The following is a 25412-nucleotide window of genomic DNA, read 5'->3' on the forward strand; positions in this document are numbered from 1 at the left end:
GAGTGTGGACCGCACTATAATTGTGTGGCAGCAGAAGCAAGAGTGCAGCCGCACTCACAAATGCGCGGTCCGCGGTAGTTGAAGGAGTGTGGCCGCAATCCAGAATTGTGCGGCCTCAGAACTGGAACCTGTCAAGCCAAGTCTCGTTGTGCAGACCACACAAATAATTATGCGGCCGCACAACCTCCGCAGGGGTATTTTTGTTAGATATTTTTAGCTTAGTATAAATAGATCTTTTTGTCATTTTTAGGTCAAGTTTTGTTTTGGGAGAGCACCTGAGCCGTTTTCCTTTACTGTTTTGGGTAATATTGTACTAGATTAGCTTCTAAGCATTATATTTTCTTTTCCTAATCAATTATTATGCATTCTATCTTAATTTCTTCTTGTATTTCTTCATTTTTCATGAGTAACTAAATTTCTAGCTTGGGTTGTTGCCCAATCCTAGTGTGGGTACTTAATGGGTGTTTGATTTAGGACTTGTTTGTGATTGGGTTAGTGATATTTAGCCTAGTTCTTGCTTGAATCAAGAATTAATGGTTGCAAACAATGATTCATGCCTAATTGACTTAGTCTCTATTTGAGAAAGAGAGACTAAGTCTAGGAAAACTTGGTTAACAAGAAATTGGGGTGAACTCAAGAAATTGATAGCTCCAATTAAAGGGTTGAATATAGAGATACTAAGACCCGACTTGAGCAGTTATCACTTGTTTTGTGCAATACCCATTTGGACTTGAGAAAGCCAAATTGGGCAAAATCACTCAAACTACCGAAAAGTATAGAGTGGGTAATTGCGTGCGATTGCTATATTACAACCGATCAATCAGGCTTTTCCTAGAGTTTTCTACCCACTAGGTAACCACCTAGGTGGAAGTCACGATCCTAGATCTTTTATCATTTGAAAAATAACCAAAACCCAAAATATCGTCTTCTAGTTTTATAATTGCAATCAATAGTTTAAAGTAGAAGTAGAAAGAAAAAACAGGAATGTGGAAATGTAATCTAAGGCATATTGTACAATTACACTAAATATATACCTAATCCCAATTCTAACTCCCTAAGGATTCGACCCCGACTTGCGTTGGGTTTTATTATTGCTTCGGCCGCCTCACTACCTATATTTGTGATGTGAGTTTGGGCGACATCGGTGATGGAATCTAGTCTCTAAGACTAGGTAAGCCTAACAAGCATGTGAAATAATTTAAATAATAATCTAAAAGCTCAAAACGCCAGCAACTGTACAAAGTAAAAACTGCAACTCAAAGTATATACAACTCCCAAAACCTGATAGATATAAGTCGCAAGCTCTATATACAATGTTGCAAATATCCTAAACATCATTCTCCATCAAAACATAAAGAAACAAGGAAAAGACGGGATAGAAGGGGACTTCGAGGCCTGCAAACCCGGGCAGGTGTACCTTGAAGTCTCCAAGCAGCATTACAACACTCTAATATCGAGGCTGATAGGATGTACCTGGATATGGACAAAAACATGTGCAGAAGCGAGTATGAGTACACCACAACGGTACCCAGTAAGTGCCAAGCCTAACCTCGGTAGAGTAGTGACAAGGTCAGGGCCCTACTGGGAACAATAAGAAACAAGGCAGAAGATATGATGATATAATAAAATGACAGGCAAGTGTAACAATAAGAATTTACGAAAGATAACAACACAGAATCAAAGAAGACAAATACAACACATAAGGAGCAAGAATCTTACAAGTTAAGGAACAACAACAACAAACAATACAACAAATAGAGGAAATCAACAGGGGCACTCCCGAGGTACCTCCTCGTAGTACCAAAGGTTAATATCTCACAATCTTTCCTTATACCACCCATGCATACATTGTTCATACTAACACCCCTTTCTTTTGAGTGATGTGTTGATTCCCACACATATAGATAGACTCGATGACGTCCCTCCCAGTAAGGTGTTGTTCCAGCTGACTGGTTGTATCTCTCTATTCTTTCAAAGTAGCGGTTCAAAAATCAATAGGTACTGAAGCAAATATTCTAAACATTTTGGGTACAGTGGGGCCCTGTCCCGACCAAGTTGTGTATATGTTTAACTCCTTTGCATTCTCTTAGAGGCTTGCAGACTAGAGTCGGTTGTATGTAAAAAGGTGGAAGTATGACTTTGTTATAGTCGTAAATATGTATGGAAAGTAAATGCTTCTTTTTCTAATTAGTTTTATACATTATAGTTATGGTATTGTTACTTGGAGGCCTCAATGGCCCGATTTATTGAATAAAAAATGTAAGAACAAACATCGGTTCGCACAGGCCTTCATGCATCGTGTGACAAACTTGGTATCATAGCAGGCCTTGTCCTAGGAAGTCTGCAATCCGTATATAGTAGAGTCTTGTTTATGGGTATGTGGCGCACCATACTTATAATCAAGAGGCTACACTATATTTAGGATGAATAATCTTCTTTCTGATCTAGATCGTACGGTAGAGCCGAGTCGTATGTATTTGCTTATATTCCCCATCTTGTTCATATTTATAGTAATGCCTACCACAAGACTTCAAGCACTTGCTCAAGGATTAAATGAAAAAGGAGGAGAAGGTACCAGCCAGGTGCCGCCTACCCCGATGGGTCAACATGGACTACATGATGAGGTTGGGACATAGGTTTCGGGGACACCATCACCACCTCTGGGACAACATATAAAAGTTAATGTACCTCATGTTTCTCCCCCCAGTTGAGCCTGGATAGGATCTAGATATGCGAAGTGCAGTGCAATTATTAACTCGGTTGGTGGCCTCTCAGGCCCAACGTCAGACCCCTACCACTTAAAATAGAGCAGTCAGTACAAGAGTTCAAGACTTCATAAATTTGGACCCCCGGTATTCACAGGAGCAGATCCAAATGAAGATCCTTAGAAATTTTTAGATAAAATGCAATGGACTTTACGAGTAATGCATGTCACTGGTACAGAGTCCGTAGATCTTGCCTCTTATAGGTTGAAGGATAGAGGTGTTGTGTGGAATGCCATGTGTTCAAGGAAGCAGGAGAGATTTCAGTTGTTTGAGGGAATTTTCTAAAGCATTCTTGCAGCAGTATATGCCCGTTGAACTTCGCTAAGCTAGACAAGATAGATTCTTACGGTTGGAGTAAGGTAATATGAATGTACGGGTGTACAACATGCAATTTAACTCCTTGGATATGTATGCTCCATCGGTGGTGGTCGAGATGAGTGACCGGGTATATCGATTTGTTTCCGGTTTGGGGCCGCATCTGATAAATAAATAGACCATAGCATCCCTGAATACAATTATGGATATTGCTCACATTCAGGCTTATGCACAGAACTTGGAGGATCGCAAGAAGCTATAGCAAGCTGCTCGAGAACACGACCAGGGTCAATCTAAGAGAGCCCGGTCCACGGGAGATAAGGGAGAGCCTCAAGGAGAGTCTAGATACCTATTTCCTTGGCAGTCACCAAGTTCATTGGCCAGCGTGCCATCCCAGACCCAAGGCTGACATCGAGAACAGACCATTTATTCCAGTCGGGGCCAGAATTTCTGACGGCAAAGTTCTCAGAACAATGGGGACCCTAGCAGGGCGAGACCCCCGATAATATATTGTGCCTGATGTGGTAGGAATAATTTTGGGCAATGCCGCCAAGGTTCAAATATGTGTTATTCTTATGGGCAGCCTGGTTACATCATATGCTTTTGCCTAGAGAGAAATGTGGGTGGCGTGATACTGCCAGTGGGATCAGCAACAGCTTACTCATTGACGACATGCCCTCGTGAACTAAGTAAACAACCGCTGATGGGAGAGGTAGAGGTGGAATGTCTGGCCTGGGTGGGCCACATCAGAATTGTATCTATGCATTGTCGAGTCGCCAGAATTTGGAGTCTTCACCAGACGTGGATACAAGTATATTACTCGTATTCTCCCTTAATATGTATGCTCTGATAGATGACGAGCGCAAAGCACACCATGAAATTTATACTCGCTAGCCAAAGATAGTATAGTTTAAATATCATCTCCACAGGGATTCAATTTAAACAATGTTCAAGTAATTTCTAGCTTAGCGCTATTAGGGATTATTAAAACTTTAGTTGGGATGATTAATAACTAAAATTAACTATGAAAACTAAAACATTTAGCAATTGATCACAGAAAGACAAGAGTTGAGCAACACCGAATAATCAATGGGAGAAATAAGGGTCGTGACAGGATAGGTGCAAGATAGCTATTCGGGATCTAACTCTAGTTCAATTCACTCTCATGTTCTAATGATTATCATGAATTCACTCGATAATTAGTTCAAACATGTACCTAAGACTCCTCTCTCGATCAAGTTTTAACTCTACAAGGATAACTAATATAAAGCACTGTGAAAATATGCAAGAACACATTAATAGATTATTCTTTAGAAAAATATCTCTCGAATATTCTGCTAATTTGATTTAATCAACAATTCAACATGCTCTTTCGATTACCTAAAAGAATAACTGAATTAAACGAAACAAAATAAGGCGAAGATAATCACCAAATATTTCTCTTTCAATAAAATAAACTAGTGAATAAAGTTGCAATCAATTCAAAGCTCCATAAACGAATTCATGCAAAGACCTAGAGTTAAAATCCACAAATATCAATCAAAATACCATATCCATCAAACTCTAAGGTAAACTACTCCATAATCATGGAGAAAGTCATCACAAATAAAGCTGAAGAATAAGAAAACATGAATTCAATCCAAACTCGAGTGTTGAGTTGAGGAAAAAATGATGAATCCGTGTGCTTTGAGTCTCCAATATTCTTCCAATCTTCTGTAGGTAAAACGCCCTCTCAAAATTGTATTTTTGATGTATTTATACTATGTAAGAACGTGTCCGGATGGAACTACCCTTTCCAAGCCGAAACAGGAAAGTACTATGGCAAAAATACACATGCATGACGCAGGGCGCAGTGTCCTATGCGCCGCGCTAGTGGAGAACTTCAGAGGGATGATTTTTACACTCTACAGAAAAATTGCATTACCACCTTGCGCCCCGCGGTGCGATACTGCATTTTTCTCACAGTAATCCTTTTTTCTCATTTTTTGACATCCAGACTTGGTCCTCGACCCCCGAACGTGATCCTGACTTAATTTCTTGGGCTTTTACTCAAACTTCAAAGCTTCAACTTGTTCATTTTAACTCCAAATTATCTTAATAGCTCAGAATCATTTCCTGCAAGGAATAAAACACGTAATAAGAGCAAATCACCATTATTTAAGCTCAACCATAAGTAAAATGCAGTAATTAGAGTGCAAACTATGACTAAAACACGAGTTTCTAGCCTCCCAACCTTCACATCACATCAAGGAATAATTTTATTTTTCTATAATATATACAAATGCCAACTTTTTTTTCTTTCTAAGTTCTGATTTTTTCTTATTTTTTTCAATTCCCTACAAGTGGCTCTCACAATTCTTTCAAATAGTACACCTTTCTCCCTGTGTTTTCAGTTCCACTTAAAACCCAACCATACCTCCACTTAGCTTTTAACAAGCTCATAATAATTTAAGTGCCCAAGAGAGGTGCAAGGTTCAAACAGATAGTCAATTCAAACAAAGGAGTCAGGCTTGTAGTGTGGTTGCCAACAAAATAGGATTACAACGGGGCTAACTAAGATACACAATAATTAGGTGGGTAAAAGCATATATCTGGCTCAATAAAGAAATGCCTATATCACTTCTTAGACTGAATAAGACTTCTATTTCGCTTTGCAAATACACAAGGCAAGTTCTAGCCATCAACTGACATGCACAGAATATCAACAAAATCCTCACACACATATTGGCACATAACTCACTTAGGACCGGATCTATCCCGACTCTCTAGTCAAAGCGGTTAAGCGACATCAAAATCAAACAATTTCAGGCACTTATCCAAGAGTCAAGAATTGAGCCTAGGCATCACGACTAATGCACTCACTATTCTTAAGGCACAACAAAGTTAAGAACAATTATTTCCATTTAACACCACAACACAAGACTTTCGTATTCCTAACAATAGAAAAACTAACTGCACCCGGTTCAATCAAAATCATTGGAAAATAAAACAAAGATGAAAGACATTTTTTATTCTTCGACATTGACCCCTCAAGAAGACAGTCGAGAAAATCCATCCTCGGGAAAAGTCAATTTATTTTTTCAAATAGAAAAACAAACACACATAAACATATTTACATCCCCACCCCACACTTTAAATTATGGAATGTCCCCATGACAGACAAATAAAAAGCAAGAGGTAAAAAAAACTTCCCTAAATCATCTAGTCTGGGTCTAAATCGAAGTCGTGATCCACTTTGTATGCTCGACCCAGTGCACACATCCATGATGAAAGTTTCTTTCTGCCTTCTTTGGGTATACCCCACACTTGTTATGCTTACTCTGTCCAACTTTCTCTTTTAGGACATCTACCTTGGAATCAGAGTATGCCATCAACTTATCTCTCGGTGCCCCCATTGCTTCCTCCATCTTGAAAACCAATCTTTCTTCCCCCACTCTGAGCATGAGCTGCCTTTCCTGAATGTCCAAAAGAGATTTGCCAGTAGCCAAGAAGGGTCTCCCTAAAATCAGAGGGACCTCCCAATTCTCTTCCATATTCACCACAATGAAGTCCACAGAGAACACAAATTTATCTACCTGAACTAGCACATCTTCCACTATTCCTTCAGGTATGATTGTGGTTTGGTCCGCAGCTGTATAGACATATGTATAGATCTAATTTTTCCAATATCTCTCTCCAATTTCTTGAAAATAGATAGAGGCATAAGATTAATAGAAGCACCTGACTCACACAAATATTTTTCAAACTTAGTACTTCCTAAAGAACAAGGTATAGTATAACTCCTTGGATCTCTATACTTTTGAGGGAGCTTATTTCGTAAAATGGCACTACAATGCTCTGAGAGCTTGACAACCGATGTATCTTCCAATTTTCGATTGTTAGGCAATATCTCCTTCAGGAACTTAGCATATGCTGGAATTTGAGAGAGTACCTCTGTGAATGGTAAATTAACATGCACCTGCTTGAGCACTTCTAGAAAATGCCCAAATTATTTATTTTGCTTCTCTCTTCTTTTCTTCTGGGGTAAAGGTAGAGCAGACATGTATTTTCTCTCATCAGTCTCCTCATTCATTAAATTCCCATCCTTCTTCTTCTTCTGAGCTCTAGTCTCCCCCTTCTTCTTCAGACCATCATCTACCATCTCTTAGCATCTTCAGATAGCTCATGAAACATTGCAACAATCTCCTCAAGAGTCTTCTTCATTAAAGGACATCCAACTGTGGTACTCATAGTTCATCGTGATGAAGGTGTAAGTCCATCCAAAAACTCCTGGAGTTACATCCACAATTCGATTCTATTATGTTGACAATTTCAAACTATCTACTTGAGTCTTTCCCAAGCTTCGAAGATCGTTTGAGTGTCCTTCTAGTAGAAGTTGTGGATTTCCCTTCTGAATTTCACTTATTTTGCAGCTGAGAAGTACTTGTCAAGGAACGTTTTAGTCATATCTTCCCATGTCCTGATCGACCCAGTTAGTAAGCTTTAAAGTCAGGGCTTTGTGTCATCCTTTAGTGAAAAGGGGAATGCCCTTAAGTATACTACATCTTTTGACACTCCATTTTACTCGAATGTGTTCATGATTTCCTCAAAGTCCATCAGGTGAGTGTTAGGATATACATTTGCCTTCCCATCTAAAGACACAGTTGTTCTAGATGGTTTGAAGCAAGCCTTGCTTCAACTCAAAATTATTCGCTGCAACGGGTGGAGGTCTGACACTTCACAGTCCCTCATTGTAGACTGGTCTGGCATAATCACCTAATGCTCTCCCAGGCCTGGGAGAAATATTTTCAAGTTGGTCTTCAACCAGGGGTCGATTTAGATTGAATCTTTTACCCCTATCATCTTCGATAGTCTCATGAACAACTCTAAGGGTTGCTTCAGCTGCTATGCATGCAGATTGTTCTCTCTGTTGTGTCGCCTCTCTTGCAGCTAAGTCTACCCCATCATCATCATTTTTAGCCATGTGTTGTTGGGTTAAAGGTTTCCCCAAGAATTTTTCGGTGAGTTCTTTCTCTTTCCTCAACTGTCGCAGACACTTTTCCACCTCTGGATTGTATATAATCAATTCTTTTGAAGAACATCGAGTCATACACCAGAGAAGTTAACCTATTTCCTGCATACAGAAGAGAAAAATCGTGAAAAAAAAAATGAAATTGGTTCCTGAATTAGTACCAAAAACCAATTTGAACACTATTGATTTCCAATCCCCGGCAATGGCGCCAATATTTGACGAGCGCAAAACACAATACGAAATTGATGCTCGCTAGACAAAGATAGTATAGTTTAATTATCATTTCTATAGGGATTGGATTTAAACAATGTTCGAGTAATTTCTAACTTAATGCTATTCAGGATGATTAACACTTTGGTTGGGATGATTAATAACTAAAATTAACTATGAAAACTAAAACAATTAACAATTGATCATAGAAAGACAGGAGTTGAGCAACACCAAAATATCAATGGGAGAAATAAGTGTCGTGACAAGATAGGTTCATGATAGCTATTGGGGATCTAACTCTAGTTCAATTCATTCTCATGTTCTAATGATTCTCACGAATTCACTCGATGATTAGTTCAAATGTGTCTCCAAGACTTCTCTCTTGATTAAGTTTTAACTCTACGAGGTGAACTAATATAAAGCACTGTAAAAATATGTAAGAGCGGATTAATGGATTAGTCTTTAGGAAAATGTCTCTCGAATATTCTCCTAACTTGATTTAATCAACAATTCAACAAGCTCTTTCGATTACTTAAAAGAATCATTGAATTAAACAAAATAATATAATATAAAGATAATAACCAAATATTCCTCTTTAGATTAAATAAACGGGTGAATAAAGTTACAATCAATTCAAAGCTCCATAAACTAATTCATGCAAAGAACTAGAGTTAAAATCCATAATATCAACAAACACCATATTCGTCAAACCCTAAAGTAAACCACTCCATAATCATGGAGAAATTCATTACAAATACAGCAGATGAATAAGAAAATATAAGTTCAATCCAAACTCGTGTGTTGAGTTGAGGAAAGAATGATGAATCCTTGTGCTTTGAGTCTCCAATGTTCTTCCAATCTTCCGTAGGTAAAAAGCCCTCTCAAAAGTGTGTTAAATGTATTTATACTATGTAAGGATGGGTCCGGATGGATATACCTTTTCCAAGCCGAAACGGGAAAGTACTCTAACAAAAATACACATGTGCAATGTAGGGCGCGGTTCCCCATGCGCCGCGCCGGTGGAAAACTTCAGAGCGTTGTTTTTTACACTTTGCAGAAAAATTGCACTATCACCTTGCTCCCCGCGGCGTGGTAGTGCACTTTTCTCAGAGTAATCATTTTTTATTATTTTTTGATATCTAGACTTGGTCCTCCACCCCTGAACGTGATCTCGGCTTAATTTCTGGGCTTTTACTCAGACTTCAAAGCTCCAACTTGTTCAATTTAGCTCCAAATGATCTTAATAGCTCGGAATCATTACCTGCAAGGCATAAAACACGTAATAAGCGCAAATAACCATTATTTAAAATCAACCATAAGTAAAATGTAGTAATTAGAGTGCAAACTATGACTATAATATAGGTTTCTAGCCTACCATCAATAGATCCCGATTCCACATTGTCATACATTTCCCCATTCGTTGCTAGTAAATATGGTAAGAAATTTGAATTGTTATGTCAACCATTCGAAGTGTCCACACCCGTGGCCAAACCTGTGGTAGTTAGGTGGGTGTATCAAGGTTGTGATGTGATGATTCTTGATTGCCATACTTTGGATTATTTGAATGAGTTAGAAATGATAGAATTTGAAGTTATTATGGGCAAGAATTCGCTAGCCTCTTGTTATGTTACGGTGGATTGCAAAAAGAAGGTTGTTTGTTTCAACTTTCTGGGAGAGCCCATTCTTGAATGGAAGGGTGATGTTACAGCGCCAAAGTTGAAGTGTATTTCTTACATTAAGGCCCGAACGATGATCTGAAGGGATGTTTCTATCATCTTCTGTTGGGGCAAGATGTGGAAGCAAAGCCTCCTACCCTTCAGTCGGTACTGGTCGTTAGCGAATTTCTCGATGTGTTCTCTGATGAGCTTCCGGGCATCCCACCTGAGAGGGAGATTGAATTTAATATCGATGTGACACCTGACATGCAACCGATATATATTCCTCCATAGAGGATGGCTCCTACAGAGTTGAAGGAATTAAAGGACCAGTTGAAGGATCTTCTTGATAAGGGCTTTATACGACCCAATACTTCCCCGTGGAGAGCCCTAGTATTGTTTGTTCGCAAGAATGATGGATCATTAAGGATGTGTATTGATTATAGACAGTTGAATAAAGTAACTATCAAGAACAAATATCCGCTTCCAAGGATTGATGATTTGGTCGATCAATTACAAGGTACTAAGTATTTTTCGAAGATCGACCTCAGATATGGGTATCACCAGCTGAGGATCAAGGAAGAGGATATTCCAAAGACAGACTTTAAGACTAGATATGGCCATTATGAGTTCCTTGTTATGTCCTTTGGCCTAACGAATGCACCAGCGACCTTCATGGTTCTGATGAATCGAGTATTCAGGCCATTCTTGGATATCTTTGTGATCGTGTTCATTGACGATATTTTGGTGTACTATTGATCGGAAGAAGAGCATGCAACGCACTTGGAGAAAGTCTTACACACGCTCCAGGATTACAAGTTATACACTAAGTTTTTCAAATGCGAGTTCTGGTTGGACTCATTGGCCTTCCTTGGGCACATAGTATCCAGTGGAGGTATCAAAGTTGATGGTCAAAAGGTTGAGGCAGTCACGAATTGGCCAAGGCCCACAACTCCTACTGAGGTACACGGCTTCTTGGGATCGGCCGGTTAATATCAAAGGTTTGTGGAGAATTTCTCATCCATAGATGCCCCATTGACGAAGTTGACGCATAAGGCAGCGAAATTCCGGTGGACTGATGTTTATGAGAAGAGTTTCCAAGAGATAAAGGACAGGTTAACCACGGTACTAGTGTTGACTCTTCCTGAAGAACCCGAGGGGTACGTAATATATTATGATGCCTCTAGAGTGGGCTTAGGAAGCGTACTAATGCATCATGGGAATGTGATTGCCTATGCTTCAAGGCAGCTGAGAAAACATGAGCAAAATTATCCGACCCATGATCTGGCGCTAGCCGCTGTCATTTTTCCACTAAAGATATGGCATCATTATTTGTATGAAGTTCATGTTGACATATTCACCAATCACAAGAGCTTGCAGTACATATTTAAGAAAAAAGAGTTGAATTTGAGGCAACGGAGGTGGCTCGAATTCATAAAGGACTATGATATGGATATTTTATACCACCCCGGGAAGGCAAACATGGTGGTTGATGTGTTCGGAGGAGCAGAAGTTAGAGATGACTAAAGACTTGTACTGGTTAGCAAACCTAAATGTGTGATTGCTTGACACTAGCGACGGTGGAGCTACAGTTCGGACTACTGTCGAGTCCTCAATAGTAGTTGAAGTAAGGCATTATAATCCGGCCTTGGTGAATATAAGAGGAAGCATCCCCTTTAAAAAGAAGCGAGTGTTCGAGCTATCCGAGGACGGGGTCCTTAGATGCAAGGACCGGTTATGTGTACCTGATGTCGAGGGACTCCGAGAGCAAATCATGGCAGAGATTCATTGGTCCCGATATTCCGTTCATCTGGGGTCAACCAAGATGTACCACGACCTTCGACAACTATACTGGTGGAATGGCATGAAGAAGGACATAGCTGGATACGTCGCTCAATGTCCAAATTGCCAACAAGTTAAAGTTCAACATTAGAAATCGAGAGGGTTGTTGCAAAACATGGAAATTCCGACCTGAAAATGGGAAGTGATCAACATGGATTTCGTTACCGTATTACCTCGATCACGTCGAGGGTTTGTTTCCATATGGTTTATCGTGTATCGACTCACCAAGTCAGCTCATTTTCTACCAGTAAAGACTATTTTCTCGACTGAAGACTACGCTAAGTTGTATATTAAGGAAATAGTTCGACTCCATGGGATTCTGGTCTCCATCATATCACACTGAGGTGCTCAGTTTACGGCTAACTTTTGAAGCTCATTCCAAAAAGGATTGGGAATGAGGATCAACTTAGCACGACCTTTCATCCCAAACAAATGGTCAGGCCGAGCGCACTATCCAAACGCTCGAAGACATATTACGAGCTTGTGTTTTGGACTTCAAGGGAAATTGGAAAGATCATCTATCACTCATCAAGTTTGCTTACAACAATAGCTACCATGCCAGTATTCAAATGGAACTATATATGGCCATATATGGACGAAAGTACAGATCTCCTATCGGCTGGTTCGAAGTGGGTAAAACAAAGTTATTGGAGCCGGAGTTAGTGCAACAGGCTGTAAAAAAGGTGCAGCTAATTTAAAGCCGATTGTTGGCCTCCTAAAGTACGGAGAAATCCTACTCGGATAACCTGCGTCGAGAATTGGAGTTCGTTGTAGGAGACTGGTTGTTCTTAAAGATGTCACCTATGAAAGGCGTGATGAGATTTGGTAAAAGAGGCAAACTCAATCCCCGGTATATAGGGCCGTACCGGATTATTCAGAAAGTCGGTCACGTAGCTTATAAGCTCGAGTTGCTCCCGGAACAGGAAGCAATGCATATGGTATTCCACGTGTCTATGCTCCGAAAGTGCTTGAGCAATCTGTCCTGTATCGCCCATGTTGAAGATATTCAAGTCACAGAAGGTCTATCCTACGAAGAAGTCCTGGTGTATATCCTAGATCGACAAATCTGTAAGTTACGAACTAAAGAAGTGGCTTCAGTTAAAGTACTTTGAAGGAACAAAAATAAGGAAGAAGTGACGTGGAAAGCTGAAGAAGATATGAAATCTAGGTACCCCCTTTTATTCCATACTACGGGAGACAACAATGATGAGACCATCACGATGGGCCACGATTCAACATTCGAGAACGAATGTTATGAAGAGTAGGATGATATTACACCCCACACCTAAATAAATCTTAGTAAGTGTGACTATTTGCACGGCCAATCAGATGGCGATGTGTTGCCGGGCAGAGGAGGTAATTACATGCGACCCGATTTCACCAATTGTCTCACCGGGCACGACAGCCAAAGCGGGGTGACCCATTTTGCATGTGGAACCGTTGGGGTTCCCTATGCTTGGTACCTGTATATAAGGGCATTAAATCTCAATCTCTTTCACTTTTGAGAAAGACTACTCACCACAATTCACCAAACGCTCTCACACCTCATTTGAAGTTCTAAAATAGTATGAGGAGACGGTTCTTTTAGGATTTAGCTTGAAGAAACATTGGAATCGCTGCTGTAACATCTACCATCTGTTGGTATTGATTCTGAAGATTTGATTCAGGCAAAGTTACCCACCATAAAAGTGTAATTAGATCTTCAACAAGGTATGTAGGGCGACTTTCTTTTCTTGGCATGAGTTAGCGTAAGTTCCTCATTCTTTCTAAATGATTCATGTGTTGTAAGGTTTGGTAGTTCTGAACATCTCTCGATAATGTTATCCCATTCTTGTACATTCATGCTGGTAGCATTTATTTCAAAGTCTATGACGTTCCCAGTTGGTGTCCTAGGGTTTGAGAGTATGATTCATTCTGAACTCAAATTTGTTATCCCTTGAAACTGCTACTGCATTGCACTTGAAGTGACTTCTCTAAAAAAAAAAAATAATAAAAATATATATATATATATATATATATATATATATATATATATATATATATATATATATTAATTATTTTTTTTACTCTACCGAGCCGCGCTATAGTCGGCCGGGTACAACACCTATTGCGCAACCACTAATCAGTTGGGTACGAGGTGAAATGGTACAGAGCCCTATGATGTACTACCGAGCCCTGGTGTGGCCGGGTACGACAGAGCCCTGGTGTGGCCGGGTATGACCAAGATCTCTATGAGGCCGGGTACGAGATAATGTAAGTAAGACAATACCGAGCCCTCGCGAGGCCAGTTACGATTGAGACCTCCTGAGGCCGAGTACGATGTGATGAGATAAAGAAACTTACTGAGCCCTCTGCGATGCCGTGTACGAGCTAGATGATGTTATATTGAATTCAGTTTACAATCTCCATGAGTGGCCTAACCCTTTATAAAGCTTGTATATTTTTAAGTCCATGGCTCAACGGTACTCAGGTTGAAGGCATGCTCTCATATCTCTTATGTTATATCCCTGATTTACATGTTTATTCTTTACATACTTAGTACATTTTTCGTACTGACTCCCTTTAATTTTAGGCGTCGTGTTCATGCCCACAGGTACAGATAGACCCGGTGACGTCTCTCCCTAGTAGGGTATTGTTCCGGCTGACTGGTTGTAGCTCTCCACTCCTTCAGAGTAGCGGTTCAGAAGTCAATAGATAAGAACAGACGTCGGTTCGCACGGGCCTTTGGGCATCGTGTGCCGGTCGCACCTCCCAAGGTTGGGGTGTGACACTTTCTAATTCGTTACTTATAATCTCGTCGAACTACTCTTAGAGGATCATGAGTTCTTTATCTATCACAATTATCTCTCTATTAGAGGTGATAATTTACTAGAAATATTCTCTCGAATTAATCTAGCTTGCACTTCGAACACTCATTACGACCATGTCAAAGCTTTGTTATTACAAAACTTGCTTTTAAATCCAAGTAATTGATCTCCTCAAATAATTAGGAGTGACGTTGTTCAACAACAGCATAATCTAATGTTCTTTCTCAAGAAACACTAGATAAATAGGTACAGTTAATCACGGGCCCTTTAACTAACTACAATCAAAATATAGTTGAACAAATAGAGATTAACGCCTCAATTATAATCAAACACAATCAAGAATTCATCCAACAATCAGTTCCATCAAACTCTAGAGTAAAAATTTAGCTCCTCATAGTAGTATGTAAAAATTATAACCAAGAAGCTAAGAGAAATAAGTTGAAGAATGAAAACTCGTTGGCGTATCCGTTCGTCATCGCTCTTTGCAAGTTCTTACCTTCAAACATATTGTCACTCCCAAAAAACATCATTCTAGAATGTATTTATATGATTTAGGGTTTGCATGAGTTGCCTTTGACCAATTCAACCTCAGACAGGAGAACTGAAAGCTCATTCGCAATCGTCGCGTCATGAGAGGAGGCAGACGAGCTGCCTCAGGTCTTTCCCAACAGTCCTCGTGATGGGAGCTCGCATTCATTGCCTTCACTGCCTCTACCGGAGGCTGAGAATTCTTTTAGCCCATGCCTGCTTGTGATGCGAGCAGGGCATATGACCTGGCCCTTTAGCTTCTTTGTGTTTTTCACTCAACTTTTGCTCCAGATCGATCTCTTTCAGTCTTCTTTCGTTACAAATAAAAAGCATGTAACAAGCTCAAAACACATCAAAAGCCATACGAACTACAAGATATGAGGTGATTTCACACTATATGTGTACACTTCTAGCTGAATATCGCTGACATCTTCGTCAATTTTGCAATTTACATGGAAGACGAAATAACTTAAAGCATTAGTACCATTATTTGGTTAGTCACAGAGAGGCTATAACTCAGAAAAGGGAGTGATGGCACTAATTCCACTAAAAACCCTCTATCCACCAAGGATTGTGGTAAGATAGATGAGATCTATCCATCCTTAACCAAAGGTTTCGGGTTCCTATGTGACACGAATCAGAATTAGGTCGGGACCTCTATATGGTTAATAAACACGGTGAGAAACCGAGAAATAGAACTACATTCCGATTCCAAAAGTTGTGCTAGATGGATCTTTTTTAAATTATTGTTTATATTTTGACCCCATTAATTTCTTATTTTTTTAATTGTGGAAAAGTAGCCCCGTGTCTGAATTTTAAAACACGCTCGCCAGTATTGTGAAGCACCCGCCAAAGTATTGAAGCACCAAAATTTTTGACGATCACCAGAATTTTTAGCGCCAGAATTTTAAAGCACCAGAATTGTGACGATCACCAGAATTTTCAGCCATAATGTTGAAATTTTTTGACGATCAGTCAGGATTTGTGGCAAAATCTTGACGATCGCCATAACTTTCGCTTACTTTAAATTATGCAATAAGAAAAATCCCGGCGAGCAAACTTAAAATTCTGGAGGGGCTTTTTTCCCAAACTTCTGTTATAGGGTCAAAAAATTAATAATTGCACCAAAATATCCTATTTCTGTCATTCTCCCTTCGGACTCTACCCTCAAAATACTTAAAGGAATAAACAACCTATGGAAAGAATGATTCTTCTATTTTTCTTTTTCTTTTTGCACAATAGGTCACATTCTTTTAGTTAGCCTTGTTTTTGCGTGTACAATTCTGGTACACATCTTGTCCTAAAATACTTGAGGAAAAAAAAAAGCAACTTAAAGTATCTAGATCTACGGCCCTAAATAAAAAATTGACAGCAATAGTCCCAGTATGACCAAAGTTTGGGGTCTTTTCTTTATTTTGTTAATTTCTTGATCATCCTGTTAGAACACTCATGAAATTTTTTCTATTTAGAACCATAAACAAAATGGCTGCTGCCTAAATTTATGATACCTTTATCACAATAATTTTTGAGAGTTAGCTTATTAATTGTTTTATTACTCCAATTATTTTAAAATTAAGCTTACACATCTAGAAAGTATACAAATTACTTAACCACCATTATTCAAATGAAAACAAGTAAACATAATTTAAAAGTCTTGGTCAACAGAGATTTGCGCTAGCTTTTCAAAACAGAATTGTGATTTGCATTCCGAGTTGTTTAACGAAAAATTTGTAAATATGATAAATCACATGCAATATTTTTTTCATATATTCAAATTTATTACATGAAAAAAAATCTGCAATGCTACTTTCAGGGATCGTCATTTTAAAAAAGTTAGGGGGTTAAAAAAGTGAAAATGATGTTGGTTCAAGAATTTTCTTATTATCAATGATTCCTTAGCCATGAATATCAATGAATGGACCATCTAAGTGTCAATGAAAAGGATAGAAAATGTTTCCTCAATGGCATTTCTTCTTGAGTATTTGGAAACCTTAATGCTGATATATAAAGGAACACTTCAAGGGAAAAGAAAAAAGAAAAAAGAAAAAAAAAGAGTCAATAATAATGATGCTTTTACATTTGGCATCTTTATTTAGGACCACTCCAGATTATTTTCATAGGATAATACCTTTTCACACAATTCTCTTACTTTTTCTTATTTGTTTTATTTAAAGTGTTGATAGCCACTTAAACCCCACATTTCTTTTTAGAATATGAGATAGTAGTTCTAGCAGCAAACAATAGTGTCCCCTTTAATTTGGCGCACACCTCAACTATTCCATTAGATACCCGATATCCAATCAAGAATAAGACAACCTTCCAATAAATGTATGTAATTAAATTATTAATATTTCATTGGATTAACCACCATCATAAAAATGAGAAATTGGGAAAGCTTCTAATTCTATTCTTCAAGTACCTTAGCACTAGAGCATGAGAGAAAAGCAAAAAAGAATTACCCAACAAGGTATGTAGCTTGTTGTTTTATTTGGGCATGTAGCCTATTGTTTTATTTGGGCCTGTAGTCCACAGAGTTTAGTACTTGTATTTGGTATGTAACCACATCATATTCAAAATTCCAGTCCATTGGGCACATACAAAAGTCTGAACCCATATTCAAGGCTGTAACTGCAATACTACAAGGAGAATAACATCACTACATGTTTGTATTTCAGAATATTAAGGCTGCAACAAGAGCTTAAACCATGTATGTCATTCCAACTTGGATGATGTTCATGTGAGGTACCCTCATTGTTGCAACCCCTCCTCTACAATTCCTCCTAAGGAATGCATACAAGTAATTTATGGTTAGTTTCTTGATAAACCATGAGTTTTTCTTCGCCCTCACGTCCCCGTGTCCTAGCAAATATGTAAATCCTGATTCAATGGCTTCGCGAAGGGCTGAGAGCTCGTATTCTAAACCAGGAACATCATCTACTGATGCTGTTATTGATGCTTCTGAGGTAGATGTCCTGACCTCTAATCTTTGATCGCGCATTAATGGTACCTTAAGCTCGTCCACGCTCACTTCAGAGTTGTCCCTTGGCCTCAAAGAATTGCTATCAAACTCAGGTTGAGACAGTTTGTTTTCTAAAGCAAGATCAAGTGCTTCCTTTCTTAAAAATTTCTCAAGGCTATCAACCAAAAGTTGTTCGAATGAATGATGGTCTTCTTTCCTGACATCTTTATAGCCATATCGAGCTACACAACGAAACATATGATAGTCCTTAGGACAAATCCTTCGGAACAAGAATCGTTCTTCTTGGGGGACAACAGGAACTGGCACATATTTGATGCACACAAAGACTATTACAGAATGAATAGCCGGAAGATCCAATAGAAACTGACTTAAAATAGATGGAATGCCTTGAACCAGCTCATTATATAGTAAACCTATTCCTGGTACTCGTACTGTCCCCAACGAACATCCAAGCTCGTCCATAAATTCCATCGAAATTTTCTGCTTAACTTCGCTCTGATATTTTAACACACTTCCATAGTTCCAGATATACATCACACAGAGGAAGAGAGAGGCGAAAACAAGTGGAAGCCAACCACCTTCCAAGATCTTTGATAAAACAGCAGACATATAAATGAGCTCCATTGTGCCAAATACCAATGGAAACCACAAAGCCAGAAGCAAATTTGTTTGCCATATCAGTAGCATTACAATTGTAACCAAAGTGGTGGTAACGATCATGACACCGACTTCAGCTATGCCTGCAATTGAGAAGTCATACTCTCAGTATGAACTAACAAGGATTATATTACAGACTGAAATAAACTAGTATCCTATTAATTAATTGAATATATAGTTAAAGAGAAACACTAACCGTATGCATTGGCTATACTTGTTGTACTCCTAAATGCAGCAACCACGAGCATGCACATTATCATCAGAAACCAATTAATGACAGGAATATAGATTTGACCCATGTGCTCTTTTGAGGTGTGAATAATCTTCACCCTGGGGAAGCGTCCGAGAGCCATGGCTTGCTTAACACATGAAAATGAAGCAGATATCATGGCCTGGCTTGCAATTATAGCAGCTACAGTTGCTATCGCGAAAACTGGCCAGAAGAGACTATCTGCTTGTTCACAAAAAAAACTTGAGTGTCAATGGAGAATAGCTATAGACAGAATGGGGAAAGAGAATATTTAGAGCTGAACGTTAGCAGGGCTATCACTTGGGACTGAATCATAGAAGATTCTGCCAGCTGACTGAGGATGTTGCATAAGAAAAGCAGCTTGGCCTAAGTAGGCCAAAAGAAGGCAGGGGAACACCACGCTTGTGAAGGCAATCTGCACCATACAACTTGCATAAGAAATGAAACAGCTGTTGCAGATGTTAAATTAAGGTAAGTAGATAAGAGTGAAGGGACAACGGAAAAGAAAACACCTGTATAGACTTCACAGAGAAATGACCTAAATCCGCAAACATTGCTTCTGCTCCTGCAAACATGGATCAAATAGCACGTGTTGAATAACTGAGCATCACATAAGTATTCTGCATCATTTCACAAGTTTTCCAGATGAAATCGTTCCATACATATGCAGCATAAGAATAGCATTATTATCAATGTAAGCATTTTGCAAGAGCATTCTGGAAAAGACTACCAAATTCCTTTTAATCAAAACTATGTTCTGTGAATGAGATGTATGTTGACACTCTATAGAAAAAGAGCTTCTAGGCAATCTGCTGTAAAATTTACCGATATCTCAATCCACATATTTGCATTAGGCATACATATACACATTGGCGTATGCATCCATTACTCAGATCTCTCTGTATGCCAAATTCTTTTTTAAGTTTAGAGCAAATGAAAGATGAATAATAACTTCACGCACCTGTGATGCATAATACACAGCCACCAAGAGCGGACCATCCCTTGCTCGAGTTCTTCTTGAAGAATAGATAGATATAAGCTGGATTCACAGCCCTTATAACTGTGAAATCATACTTCAGCAGATTGTAAATTCCTATAGACCCCAGACTGAAGAACCACAATGCAAGGGCGGGAGCAAAAGTGAAACCAACTTTACTTGACCCAAATCTCTGTATGCTGAATAATGCGCCAAGGATGATAATTGAAATTATGACAAGAGCATCTGCATGCAATATCAATCATATTAATGTTTTCAATAAAGCAAAATTATCTGAGCTTCTTAGAAGTTGCCAAATGCAGTCATTTTAAACATAGAAGCAAAATCACCTGTATCAAATCCTGGTACCCTTCCCTGCAGTCCACTAACAGCAGACATAACTGTCAAAAAAGAAACTTTTTTACAGCCAACTGTATATAATTTCTATTCAAACGACACAAAAGTAAATTCTGCAATCCATTTCAAGACAAAGTACCTGATATTGCTGGAGTCAAGATACCGTCCCCTATTATCATTGACGTTCCCATCAAAACCAACAACAAGAGAAGCGTTTTCAGCAACGATTTTCGTTCCAATATCTCCTTTATGTACACAGCCCTTTCTAGCTCAGGAGTGGGCAATTTGAGCTTAAAACTTGAGATGCATTCATCAGCAGGCGTACGATTCGGAAGAAGATTGACATTTGCATATCTGCAGATCAATGAATACAGTGCAAATGTTCCTCCTGCCACGTTTTTCTCAACATTATCTACTATAAAATCAGCATATGACAAGTTGAGAACAAAAGATAAACTTTTGGTAACTGCCCATGTATACCTTCTCCATTGTCATTGGCCTTGAGCACTATGAATACATACTTCATAAGGGGAATGAGAGCAATTGTGTAAAACACAATTGACAATGCCCCTAAGACATCCACTTCTGAAGTGATGTGGACTTTGCTGAATACGTCTGAGAAAACATATAAAGGGCTTGTGCCCATATCACCATATACCACACCAAGTGTTTGAAATGCTAGAGCAAGAGTACCCAAAAGAGGCACATCCTGTTTTGTACAAGTGACAGAAATTATGTAATCAGAAATGATGCTAGTTCCAGAAACAGGTATAATCAAAAGGGAGAGAACATGCATTTGCATGGCAGCAACATTACAGTCTGTCTATATAGGATCCTTTTCATGACTAATGGTTTATTAAGGAATTCTGAAGATATTTTTGTATATCTTTTTCTGATTAATGTAATTTGCTATGGTATTTCTTCCAATTAATGGACAGGAATTTGTTCCTCGTATCTCAGACTTGAAAATTTGGTAATGACTTGTAATAAGGTAGATTAGCGGTCAATAAAGTGAGTTGAGAACCTGAGGTCTCATGTTCAAATCCTAGCAGAGACAAACATACTAGGTGATTTTTTTCATTTGTTCAAGGTTTTTTTGGATAGAGTTACCTGATAGTTGTTGCTGATAAAATTAGTCGAGGTGCACATAAGTTGGCCTCGACACCACAATTATCAAAAATAGGTGGCTTACTCGTTCTCCAAAAGCATATATAATTTAGACTACATTTTCTTGGTCCACAGTGCTCTAAATAAGAAAAGCTTATTTAACTTATTTAATCATACAGACCCATAAGCTAATGAAACACAACAGGAAAGGGAAAAAGGTCACAAAACGCTCAACTTTTAGAGAAACCATACCAACACAGAGTTTCAGAGATGCCATTGAGAAAAATAGTTTAACTTTTATGCATTGACAGTATAAGATAAATATAAAATTATCAAGTGTTTAAATGATAATTACTGTCCATAAAAAGTGAAATTAGTAACCTGAAAAATAAGAATTACCTACTACGCACAACAAGTTCAAATACATTTATGGTATAAAATTTTTTTAGGCTGTCAATGTATAAGTTAAATGTTTCTAAAAATTGAATTTAAGTTTTACGCACTGGTGTATAAAATATTTATGCAATCAAGTCATTTACAAGTAATTAGATATGAATCTCTATGATAAGCATTAATTGACAACCTGATAGAAATGAACTAAGCTGTTATTATGGAATAGACGTCAATTATTCTGTAATCTTTACACTATCAATTACCTACTACGCACATCAAGTTCAAATACATTTATCGTATAAAAATTCATTTAGGCTGTCAATGTATAAGTTAGATGTTTCTAAAAATTGAGTTTAAGTTTTACGCACTGGTGTATAAAATATTTATGCAATCAGGTCATTTACAATGTAATTAGATGTAAATTTCTATGATACGCATTAATTTGCAACCTGGTAAAAATGAACTAACCTGTTATTATTGAATAGACGTCAATTATTCTGTAAAACTCCTTACACTGTCCGTACATATAAGTTAAATCTTCTAAAATTACCTGTTTGTGGTGGCTACCATGAGCTCCTTTAATCTGCATAGATTCAACATCTAAAGAATCCACTCTTTTTGGCTTCTTAAGCCTTCTCCTAACAGATCCATAATTACTTTCTCTAATTTCTTCATTATTATCAACCACTACTTGTTGATTAACTAATTCATTACCATCAACCCACCTCAATGATCCAGTACTTCCTCCAGTACTACCATTTCTCCTTAATAATCCCTCTATCACACTGCTCTCTTCAATCTCTTCCTTACTCATTCTATCACCTTTTCAAGAAAACAAGAAATCTTCACTACAAGACCAAATATATATTAATTAGTACACCATTTTACTTCAATCATTTTCTGACAAAAGTTGTTTTTAACTATAGTGTAACTACGTACAACATTATCAGCTCAATCGTTTTCTGACAAAGGTTGCTCTATTTTGTTTTTCTTATTGGTTGCGGTGTTGGGTTCTGATTTTCCTCAGTACAATAATTTTGTTTCCTAATAAATCTAGCACGTGTAACACGGGATGTTTTGTTAGAATTAGTAATTAGCATTCCTTGGGAGCCTAAAACGTGTCATGTAATAGTAACAGAACAACGGATTCGCCGAATAACGTTGACAGTTTCCATCAGCATGAAAAAACTGAATTGGTTTTATCTTCTTTTGTTTTCTTTCCTTTCTAATATTAGATAAAATGCATTGATTGTCAGATGCTGACTTAGTAATTATTAGTATAGTAGCATTTTATTATTAAATTTAAAACTATTTTTTTTTTTGGTTTAAAGGATGCATTTATATAACTAATTAAGTTGTTTGAATAGATACATCAAGGGGCATATTATAATCCCCTGCCAAATTTGGATATTGAGCCAATGTATGAAGGCTATTACTATTACATTCCAAACCATGTCTAGAAAAAGTAGTTCCTAGGATGTCTGTCCAAAAAGCTTCATTTGCAAATACCGGAGAAACTACCAGCATGGTCAATCTTCCAAAAACTTCCTTCTTGGCTCATTCCTTTGCTAAAAGATCAATTACTCTATTCTGTTCCCTGTAGCTGTGCTTGATCCTTGTCATGTCTAGCTTTTAAATCAGCAACCTGCACTCAAATATAATAGGATCATAAATGTCATTACCCAAATTTAGCATTCTGATAATTTCGGTTGAGTCAGTAGCTATTTCAAGTGAAGTGAGGTTCCTGTCATCAGCTATTTGCAGTCTCTCTAGTAGAACTGTTAATTCAATATGAGTGTTAGATTTGTGGGGGAGGCTGCGCATAAATCCTATTGCCCAGTCACCATTCGAGTTCCCGAAGACACGACTAGTCTCTCCTTTCTTTGGGTTACCTAGAGCTGCACCATCTGTGTTTAGCTTATAGTAATCCCTTTTAGGAGGCTCCCATTTAACATTAATGATTACTTTACAAACAGCTGCCTCTTTACCTATAAAAATATGGTATTCAGTGGGTTTGAATATGGTATTGGTAGCTGAGGTAGGGTCTCCTTTTTGTTAAAGAGATTGTGGTTTCCAGTCAGCCATATATGCTAGAAGCAGAAAGAGAGAAAAAGTAAGTCATTGTTGAAGGCTTTTTCCTTAACTTGTCCCATGTATGAGGCCAAACTTGGCTAGTGAAGAAAAGACCATTGTGGTAGCACTTATTGGTAAAAATTTGGGTTAACTTATCCCTGAAAAGTTTAGTATTTGCACATTCAAATAAGATATGGATAGTAGTTTCAATATTGTTAGAGCAAAAAACACAGATAGAGTCAATATTGACTCCAATTTTATGGAGGAATACACCAGTGAGAATTCTTTCTTGGTGGAGGAGCCAAAAGAAAGTCTTGATCTTATTAGGCACTTGAAGGGTCCAGATCTAGTTGAAGTTTTTGGTGTAGGTACTTGTAATAGAGAGGGTTTTAGATTCAATTAAATAGTAGGCTGATCTAGTGCTAAAACTATCATTGCTGGTAAGCCCCCATATTATTTTTACTACTAACAGTGAGAATGAAGTTGGACCTGAGGATGTTGGTGACATTGTTCGAATGAGTGATGGACAAAGAGGATGTAGTCTAGTTACAATTATTGTAAATAAAGGCAACCTTAATGGAGTGATCAATGGGGATGATGCCCCCTCAGCCATGCTTCTAATGGAATTGTTGTTAGGGATCCAAATACCTTTGAGGAAATTGATGCTATCTCCTTTGTGGACAACCCATTTTGAAGTAGCTCCACAAGTATTCCAGCCGTGGAGAATGCACTGTCATATGGGAGGACTTGCCTTTCTTGGGTATGTGAGTCTAATTACAGTGTTTGGATATCAGGACTCTAGCCTAGAGGGAGGTAGGTTTATGGAAAAAAAACCCTCCAAGCCAGCCCAGCATGCAAGGCTTTATTTTTACACTCAGCTTTTTGAATACGAAGGCCCCTTTACTTTTGGGATTTGTGACAGTCTCCCATCCTACTAAGTGCATCTTTTTCTTAGCAGGGGTAGTACCCCAGATAAATTTTTTTGGATTATATTAATCAGTTTATTAGTATAAGAAGTAAGTTTAGTGAATTGTATGATATGATTAGGAATACAATTGAGAGAGGCTTTGGCCAGAGTAGTTCTACCTGTCATGTTCAGATAAGTAGTCTTCCAGCCAGCCAGCTTCGAGTGCACATTTTCTATGATGAATTGGAAGTCACTGTTAGAAGGCCTTTTATGGAAGATTAGGAAGCCCGACTATTTTCCAAAGGAAGTGTTATATTTGATGGAGAAGTTGGTATAATGAGCTATGACCTAATCAAGTTTGCAATTGGAGGAGATGATGACTCTGGACATAAACAAATTAAATTTTTGGCTAGAACTTCATTGAAGGAGTTAAGAGTTTCAATGATAGCTCCATAATATTTAGCATTAGCTTTGGCAAAAAGAGTTAAGTCATCTGCAAAAAAAAAAAAAGATAAAAAAGATGAGAGATCTTAGGACTAGTCCTCGTGATGCTAATTGGAAACCATTCCTTGGCATCAG

At 38.2% G+C, this 25412-nt stretch overlaps 1 protein-coding gene across 2 annotated transcripts; it reads right to left on the reverse strand.

Moving 5' to 3' along the window:
• Window positions 1–17700: 17700 nt before the first annotated feature.
• LOC107800729 (putative potassium transporter 12) lies at window positions 17701–22866 on the reverse strand. 2 transcript variants are annotated; one of them, XM_075248312.1, is made up of 9 exons: window positions 22404–22866; window positions 20834–21062; window positions 20493–20765; window positions 20347–20397; window positions 19982–20242; window positions 19533–19585; window positions 19321–19435; window positions 18967–19221; window positions 17701–18853 (listed from the first exon to the last, which is right to left on the reverse strand). In XM_075248312.1, the coding sequence occupies exons 1-9, from the start codon at window positions 22665–22667 to the stop codon at window positions 17832–17834; spliced, it is 2523 nt and encodes an 840-aa protein (XP_075104413.1). In that variant the 5' UTR covers window positions 22668–22866; the 3' UTR covers window positions 17701–17831. The 2 variants fall into 2 exon arrangements, with proteins under 2 accessions (XP_075104413.1, XP_016479437.2); XM_016623951.2 differs by having other exon boundaries at window positions 20493–20741; window positions 22404–22865.
• Between the last annotated feature and the right edge of the window lie 2546 nt (window positions 22867–25412).

The sequence above is a fragment of the Nicotiana tabacum genome, chromosome 24, assembly GCF_000715075.1.
Source record: "Nicotiana tabacum cultivar K326 chromosome 24, ASM71507v2, whole genome shotgun sequence".
NCBI lineage: Eukaryota > Viridiplantae > Streptophyta > Magnoliopsida > Solanales > Solanaceae > Nicotiana > Nicotiana tabacum.

Excerpts from the sequence above, each read along its gene's own strand:
- LOC107800729 (XM_075248312.1), bottom strand. The coding sequence starts at position 22,667 with ATGAGTAAGGAAGAGATTGAAGAGAGCAGTGTGATAGAGGGATTATTA. Across the intron at positions 19,436-19,532 it reads TCTCTGTGAAGTCTATACAG|ATTGCCTTCACAAGCGTGGT; the intron begins GTGTTTTCTTTT and ends TGTATGGTGCAG. Across the intron at positions 19,222-19,320 it reads CTTCTATGATTCAGTCCCAA|ATAGTCTCTTCTGGCCAGTT; the intron begins GTGATAGCCCTG and ends GTGAACAAGCAG.